The 8,761-nt window shown below is 38.9% G+C and overlaps 1 protein-coding gene across 4 annotated transcripts; it reads left to right on the plus strand.

Annotated features, from left to right (window-relative positions):
* The first annotated feature begins 321 nt into the window (after window positions 1–321).
* On the plus strand, window positions 322–6,739 carry LOC103709048 (uncharacterized). Of its 4 annotated transcripts, none has more exons than XM_088703272.2 (4): window positions 405–698; window positions 805–1,041; window positions 1,951–4,208; window positions 4,296–6,739. In XM_088703272.2, exons 3-4 carry the CDS (start codon window positions 1,979–1,981, stop codon window positions 6,380–6,382), a joined length of 4,317 nt encoding a protein of 1,438 aa, XP_088559398.2. In that variant the 5' UTR covers window positions 405–698; window positions 805–1,041; window positions 1,951–1,978; the 3' UTR covers window positions 6,383–6,739. The 4 variants fall into 4 exon arrangements, with proteins under 4 accessions (XP_038980736.3, XP_088559398.2, XP_008792442.4 ...); XM_008794220.6 differs by having other exon boundaries at window positions 805–911; XM_017843326.5 differs by having other exon boundaries at window positions 436–698; window positions 861–911.
* Window positions 6,740–8,761: the final 2,022 nt, after the last annotated feature.

The raw sequence follows: 8,761 nt of genomic DNA on the forward strand, positions 1-8,761 counted from the left end.
CAAGCAAAATCAAAAGGATGTCTACTTGGGTTAGCAACGAAGCCCAGAGCTTTCTAATATTTTTAATTTACCTTCTAATTTTGAATACTTTAGAAGTTTTTTGTTTTGTGAGAAATAGTGTGTCAACAAAAATTATGCTTGTGGCAAGATATAACAATTTAATTTTATGCATATGAATGATTTAATTAAATTATGTAATTCCCATCTATTGATCAAGATCCAACCCATCTATTGGTCATGTCAATTAAAACGAAATTACAAAATAAAAAAATTCAATCAAGGTTTTCCTATAGAGTAATTATGTAAGCGACCAAACAAGCTACTTCTCTCCGTGTACAATTTTTAGTGAGAGAAAGGCATAATGAGCGCATCTATCAAAAATGGGAGGCCATTTATCACACCTTGTGAAAGCCCGGGGATTTGTACAAATCCCACGAACCAAGGAAGGGATTAGAAAAAAAAAAAAAAAAAGCTCTGTCTCTCGACAGAGGTTTTGATCCCGTCAGCCCCCCACAGAAGACCCCATTCCCTTTAACTTTCCTCTTCTTTCGTTTAGATTTTGCTGTCTCTCTCTCCTCCTTTCCTTTCGGTTCCCTAGACCTTTGCTTCGCCGTCCAAAACTCCAAAGCCGCACCTCATTCGCCGATAAAAGGCACAAGAAATTAGGGAGTAGAAGAGCGAGATTTGGACTGTTCGCTGTGAGCAATCTCTCTTCCTTCTTTGATCCATTGTCAGCATCTCTTATAACTTGTCTTAGCTCACTATAGTTCAAACAATCACCTCTATTGTTTTTTTCTTTTTCAGTTTCCAAATTTGTTGGGATTTTGGGAGTGAAATCTTTCATTCGTTCATTTGATTAGGTGGTGTGTGCTCTTGTAACCAAAAAGATCCGATTTTGATCGCTTTTCCAGGTGAGTTTGATTCATTTTGCTAAGAAAAACTGCTGCAGTGCTTTTCCCACTTGCTTTTTGGTGGATTTGCGGTGAATTCACGTTCTGTTGATCATCTGGAGATGTTTTTCCATTAAAGGATTTGATTCCAGTAAGTTTTTTGAGGCTGGCTTTGTGTATTTTTACTTGGATTGTCCTCTCCTTGTTCTCGCTTCTGAAATTGGAATCGGTTTCTATCAGTGAGATTGTGTTGTTTTCCTTTCCTGATCGATCTGGTGTTGCATCTTTTCCCAATGAATTCCATTCTATAAGTCCTCAAATGCAACTTCTTGCTTGATATTTGATCAAGAGGAGAAGGAAGATAGGAGCATATAAAATAACATATTTTCCTATCAGTTGATATCGTTTCTCAAGCTTTCTCTCTCTCTCTCTCTCTTTTTGGGTGGGTTTCTAAATTTTTATGTCCTAACTGCTTAGTGCTTTTTTCTCTGTTTTTTTTTTCCTATAAAAGAAATGAAAAAACCCTGTTTGATATTGTGCTTTTGAGCATCTGGACAGTTCATAGCCCATGGATTTCGTTAGTTATAATATAGTATTAACGGAGATGTTTAAGGTTAAATCTGGTTTCTTGAGTCTCTTGCACATTGTCATGGGAAAAATGCTTGCTGTTTTTCAGAATTGTGCTGCTTCATTTTTCATACTTTAATCTCATTTATTAGTGGATATATTGTTTTTTTATATATAAATAAGTTGGTTTCTTTATCAAATAAATTAAAATCCAGCAAATTTTATCGTTACTCTTAAACCCTGATCCTGGAAAAAGAAACTAAAGAAGAAAAAGATATTGGCTGTATGTTTCTAGGGTGAAACTACTTGTCTTTCTATCTCTTTCTTTGATCTTCTACTAAAATATATGATTTTGACTGGTTACATTAGATTGGGATTTTAAAATTTGTTTCAGAAATGGAGCTTGAATTCTCGCCTATCCCCTTCCATATATTTGATTTTGTCAAGTTTCTTCTGGAGAGCTAATACTATTCTCCTTTTTGGTTGCCACCAGTGTTTAGAGGAAAGAAGAACAAGAGGATATGGCAATTGAGGGAAAGGAAGTTATATTATATATCAAAAAAGTTCTGATTTATTCCATCAGAACTAGCTATAGTTCTGCGCGTGATCATCCATTTATTTTCAGTGTGGCGTGTTTCATGCTTCTACTGTACAGATCTTTTCCTTCTCTATTTGCTTTTCTGGTGTCTTCCTCTCCTGTCCTTATCTGCACTGCTCTACTTCTTGGAACCCTTCTGAGTTATGGTGAACCAAATATCCCTGAAATTGAAGAAGAGGATAAGATTACTCAAAAAATTTCTTCTCTGAAAGTTGGTTCTGCTTCCAGTGATCTTCTTGTCAGGAAAAATGAAAAATGCATAGTGGAGAGCCATGTAGAAAATCAAAGAGAGATAGAGGAAATGGCAGTTGAAGAGGCAGTTTGGGGTGAAAGAGTGACTGGTGCTTATGGTAAAGTGGAGGAGGATATCCCCTTTGCAACAACACATGATGAGGGAGATGAGAAGCATAACACTTTGGCTACAAGCTCTTCAGCTAAGGAAGAAAAGAAAGAGATTCCTGGTGAGGAGATAATGACTGAAGAAAGAGAGCTTAGTGAGCAGGAAATAACCAACGATAAAGAACTTTCTGTAAAAAATCTGGCTGAAGATGTACTTAAAGTGGGTCAAGATGTTGATGGCTTCAATGCAACAGATCAAAAAGATATCGAGGGCCTTAAGGCAGAGATTCACAAGCCAGTATTGGACAATTATTTTGATTCTTCTTTGGGTTCACCTTGGCAGCATATTGATAATCATGATAATCATGATTCTTCTTTAGATTCTGAATCTGATAGGGCAGAAAGTTCTTCTCCCGATGCTTCTATGGCTGACATCATTCCAATGCTTGATGAGCTTCACCCACTTTTAGGTTCTGAAACTCCTTGGCCTGCTCTTTTATCCAAAGGCAGCAGGGATGGTGCTTCACAAGGGTCCTCTCATGATCATGACTCAGATGATGGTAGTGTGGAGGAAGAAGCTGAAAACCAGGAGGAGGAAGAAGAAGAAGAAGCACGGGAAGAGAAAGATGATGGAGCAGAAGCTGCAGTGATATGGACAGCAGATGATCAGAAGAATGTCATGGATCTTGGGTCTTCTGAACTGGAGAGGAATCGGAGATTGGAGAGCCTAATTGCAAAAAGAAGAGCAAGGAACAATATGACGTTTGAAACAGAGAGAAATTTGATAGATTTGGATGGTGGCATGGGGGAACTATCACGCTTTCATGTCCAAATTGCACCCATTTCTGCACCAAGACGGAATCCCTTTGACCTTCCCTATGATTCAGAAAAATCAATGGGTTTGCCACCAATTCCTGGTTCAGCCCCTTCCGTTCTGCTGCCCAGAAGGAACCCGTTTGATTTCCCTTATGATCCAGTGGATGAAAGTAGCAGCCGTGAAGTGGAGACTCGGAGAAATCGAGACATTACATCAGCTCCACAACATAATATGTTTTTTAGGAGGAATGAGACCTTCAACTTGTTAGGATCTGAACTTAAACAGGACAAACATGAGTCTGTGTTGGAACCCTATTTTGTTGCAGAGAGGATCTCGGAGGAGACTAGTTCTGATGCCTTTCGAAGACAATTCAGTGATAAGAGTGATTCGAAGGTGAGTTCTGTTCCAGAATCTGACACAGTTTCTTCAGTCACTGATCAAGAATATCATAAAGAGCTTGTTGAACAAGAACTGCATCAAGAGGTTGAATTGCTAATGCCTTCTGAACATGATGCTGAACCTGCTGAACAAGAAAGTCAGTCCTCTGAGGAAGTTGAATCATTGGATGTTGCACAAGAGAAGAGTGAGATCAATATCACTAATAATCATGGAATTGAAGTAGATGCCAACATTGTTGTTGATGAAACTCCTCAAGCTGTTGAAGCTTTTGGAGCAATGGAAGAGGAAATCAGAGATGAAGTAGATTTAAGTCCAACAATTTCAGCTGTTGAAAAATTAGAAGTGATTGAAGAGAAGTATGAAGAGTCAAGCCCCTCCCCATCAGAAGAGGATGAGAAGACTCCCAGATCAAACTTTCATGAACAATCAGCTAATCTGGAGCAGACTAGGGATGCCATGCTAGCAGTTGGTGATTCTGATTGTCTGAGCAGGGGGGAGAGATTTGATGACAATCATGTTGCAGATCCCATTTATGATTTAAGCCCATCGGCAATCAAAAACTCTCTGTCTAACATTTCAGAGGCTTCATCAGACAGTGGTAAGGGCACTCATCTCTGACCCTTTGTCAAAGAAGTGAAAATCCTTTTATCAATTCTTCTTTTAATGAACCTTTGTTTTTATGCAGGTAAAGGAGGTCCTGATGTCAGTTCTTTGAAATTTGACATCGAAGACATGGGTTCTTCTCCAAGGCCAGTTGAGAGAAATGTTAATTCAGGAGTTGGAAGCACAGGAGAGTTGGCATCCTCCACTGGAGGGCTTCAGGTGGCTTCAGCGGGTTTAACTTTTGAATATGAATTGAGATCAAGGGATAAAACTGAACTTGGAGAGCCAGATGTTATTGAAGGTGGATCACAACTAATTCACAAAGATGTAAGGGATCCTATTGCACCTGTATTATCAGAGCCAGGAGCTACAGAGATCATGCATCACTCAAGTTTATTTTCAGCAGAGGCCGAGTCAAGAGAGGGTAGTGGAATTGATGTGAATGTGAGCCATCAGACCGAACGAAATAAGATGATTGATGCTGCAACATCTTCTTATTCAGACAGTTTACTGTTGTCTGAGCATTTGAGTTCATCTGCATCAGAAAAGGCACAACCTACAGATAAATCTGGAATTCAACCATCCTCTGAAGTTGGTCAGATAAGTGTCTTGAACTTGCCTCCAATTCCTGAGGAGAATTTAGATGACTATAAGCCAGAAGAAGATCATGAAAATTCAGTAAAGCCTGAGTCAGTTGTTGGCTTAACTGGATTGCAGATACTTGAAGAACCCAATTTTGCTTTATCTGATATTGAACAAGAGCTATCTCTACTTCAAAGGAAGTCAACAGAGGAGATTATGGATGGGAATTACAGGCTTGCTTCTGAGCCAGAGGCTGGGGATTCTAGAGTTGTTACTCCTGCAATTTCTATTCATGATGTTAGTTTTACTGGATTACAGTTGCTTGAGGCGAAGGAACACATGGATTTCTCAAGTCTGTCAGAGGCAAAATCTGAGCATGAGATCAAGTCCAGTGCTGTTTTGACTAATTCAAGAGACTACATTGTCAATGCTGCTGAAAGGGAGGGCGATGGCTTTTCTCAGCAGAATATAAATGATTCGGATGAAGAATCTGATAAGGTCTATCCTGATGTCATAAATATCAGACGTATTGATGGAAATCTGCTGTCAGAATTGGATGCAGTTGGAGACTTCCATGTGGAAGAATTGAGGGCAGATCAACAGGGATTTGAGATAGGCCAATCAGATGATATTGCCCCAAGTTCTTTAACTTCTGAAATTCCTGAAATCACTTCCCAGCTGCAAGTTTCTGAAGTGAGATCCACAGAGTATGCTGATATGTCCCCGAGTCTACCCACTGAAGCCAAGCTGAACCTTTCTGAAGAATTGCATTCAGTCATTGAGCAGCCACAAGCTATGCAGTCAGAGGTTGGACGATTTGAGCCATCATTTGTAAACCCCGAGCAGACAGTTTACAATCCTAAGCTGCATGTTCTTGAAGCAAGCTCTATTGAAGAAATTGATACAGTTTTTAAGCGACTCCAAGAAGTTGGGCTGTCTTCTGCTCCAGAGCCAGCTGGCGAGTCGAAAACAACAACATCAGAAGCCAATGCAAGTGAATTGGTTGTTGCTGAAAGAGATCCTGAGCTAACAAGAACTGATTCAGAACTGCTAATTGTTGAAGCAACATCTGTTGAAGATATCAATTCAGCTTTCAAAGAACTCAGTGAAGAAAATCCAGGTAAATCTATTATTCCTGAAGTAGGACAATCTCAAATGATGCCAGGGGGGACACATTTTGGACCAATGGAGATTCATTCAGACCTGCAGGTCGTTGAAGCAAAGTCCCTTGAAGACATACATTTAGCTTTCAAGCAAGCATCTGATGGCATCTCTGAGAACCCTCCAGAGGTGACCAAACCCAGTGATGGGTCTGCAGAAGTTGAGATAAGTGACAGACACCTGGAGCCTGATGTTCTTGAAGTGCATTCTGCTGAAGAGATTGAGTTGGCTTTTAAGGAAGCTGTCAAGGAAACTGGCTCAAGTGTGCAACAAAATGCTGGAAAATCAGATGATGCTGAGAAGATGGATGATGATTCTAGCTCTAATCTTTCCACCTCGAAGAAGATGAAGAAGAAAAACAAGTCTGGCAAATCAAGTTCAAGTTCAAGTTCCAGCTCGAGCTCTAGCTCAAGTGATTCAGATTAATTTGAGGATAACTACTAAAAGAAAGCTTTTGCTTTTTCGGGTTTCTTTTTTGCATGTTTGTTTTGCTTGAGGTGCTGTGATATTCGTTTTACCACTCTTGTTAGCTTGAATTTTTAGGTACATTTTGATAAATGGTGTTGAAAGTTTAGGGGGATTTCACCATTGAGATCATGATCTGATTGATTGCTTTGGGGATAGCATCTTGGTAAGATTTTTTTTTGATTTATATTTTTCCTTTGACAGTTTGTTGTTGCAGTTTGATGATGATTGCTTCTTGTAAATCAAAACTTGCAGTGGGATGTTCTTAAAAAGCTGGTAGGGTGATATTTGTGAATGACAAATATTTTAATGTGCTTACTGCCTATCTTCATTGGATGTTCCTGTTCTTTTTACTTATCAAGTTTTCCCGACAAAGTAATTTTCAGCATGTGAGGTTCAAAGATAGTGATCATCATGGGATGCTTGAAAATAAGAAATCTATGTTTCAAGTGTAATGTGGAACATTTCTCTTGGTTATTATACTGGCAACACATTGATTCTTTTAATTATTACTGCTGTTGTAATGGTATCAAGACTACGCATCAGCATTACCATGTCCAATCATAGTTTCTGGATTACTTCATTAGAAGGTGAATGATGTTGTTTAGCCAAAAAAGAAGGTTAATTGTGAAATAATGTGTAGAGAAACTAGCAAAGAACACTTCCTCATTACGCTCAAATCTTTCTTAATCTGCATTTTTTCTCTTAATTATTCTGTGTGTATGGTTATGTTAATCCAGTGAACTTCTATAAATGAACTTGTATATCAAACTACAGGCAAATTGCAGCAGTTGTCCAAATGTACTTATTCTAAATCTGGTTCCATGGGAACCCACAAATTCTTGTCCAGGAAACCAGACCTGAACTGTGCAAACTGATGAATCTCTGTAGATAAAGAACGGCCGAGAGGAAATTTTGTTTCACAGACTAGATGTGGCCAAGCAAAGTAGGATTCGCAAACCAACATTCGTCGTCTGCTAGAAAAAATACTTTGAGCAATTTTTTTGATATTCCAGAACTCATTGACAATTCTTCATGAAATATTTTCTTCTCCCGCTGGTCTGAGAAATTGTGCTTCATAACAATTGATCCCTAGATCTAATAAAGAACACTTTATCATATTCTAATTCCTACTTGTTTGAGAAGTTGGTGATTATAGCAAAATTCAAGATTCTGATCTACTGCAAATAAGGCATGCTTTCTTATGTGGTTTTCCAGCCAATTTATTCCTTGCATTGAGTTTGTTTAAGCCTTCGAATTGTAATGATTCATCTCAGGCTGGTACTAGCTGTTAGGAAACATATCGACCATCTCTTTAGGGTTTGTTGAGAGCCCTGACACCCACCAACAAGCATTTGGTAGATTAAGTGTAGCTGGGGGCCAGGGATAGTAAAAACAGAACTCTAAAACCGCAGCTTGACGATGATGATGTTAAAAGAAATATTAGTTGTTGGGTTTAAGAATATATAGGGGGTGGCAATTGGTTTGGTTCGGGTTAAAAATTCATCAACCCAAACTTGATTTTTATCTTAAACATGTCAAAATTACAAATCTAAATTCAACTTATTTATTAAACACGACCCAGCTTGCATAATCCATTTATTAAATAGGTTAAATGGATTAGACGAATTTTTAACAGGTTGAATAAATTTAAACAGATTTAGCGGGTCGGGTTAAACAAGTCAGAAATAAGTTAAGCAAGTTTCAAACAGATTAAATAAATTTTAAGATCCGACCCGATTATTAAACGGGTTAAATAGATCAAAAGTTTAAATCTGAACCCATGCTATTTAATAAACATGTTTAGACGGGTTGACCTATTTACAATCCAAATCTATTTATATCAAACCCAAACCTGCTTAAAGCAGGTCGTTCATGGATCGGGTTGACGAGTCGGTCATAAATTGCCGCCTCTAAATTCATATCTAGCCGGTTGTGTTTATCAGCTAGGTGCAAACCATTGGAGTGGATAATTTCTTGGGCTTGGGCTATTCTGGGCCCTTGCTGAGGCCTGAAATTACTAGGCCTGGCCCAGCATGAGGCACGAATGCCACTTGAGATTGGTTCCTTCTGTCAGTTGGGCTGTAGTGAAACAAACCATTTGATGATCCAATGCTGCAGCCGCCGCCGCCCTTGATCATGCATTGAGATCTGTGCGAATCCATGATCACGTGCAATCATGCCTGCCTTCCTTGGTCATGCATCAAGATGCATGAAAAATGCAGCTCTTGACATGTGCACCGTACGTGATCATGCATATTCATGCATCTCAATGTGTGGACCATCAAATGATTTTATGTTAGATATATTAAACGAAAAAGGATCCAATCAACGGTTTCA

Source organism: Phoenix dactylifera, chromosome 8, assembly GCF_051530095.1.
Source record: "Phoenix dactylifera cultivar Ajwa chromosome 8, Ajwa_hap1_PhDact_Kaust_v1.1, whole genome shotgun sequence".
Lineage (NCBI taxonomy): Eukaryota > Viridiplantae > Streptophyta > Magnoliopsida > Arecales > Arecaceae > Phoenix > Phoenix dactylifera.

Coding starts and splice junctions, on each gene's coding strand:
- LOC103709048 (XM_039124808.3), top strand. CDS start 1,979: ATGGCAATTGAGGGAAAGGAAGTTATATTATATATCAAAAAAGTTCTG. Junction 4,209..4,295: donor AGAGGCTTCATCAGACAGTG/GTAAGGGCACTC, acceptor GTTTTTATGCAG/GTAAAGGAGGTCCTGATGTC.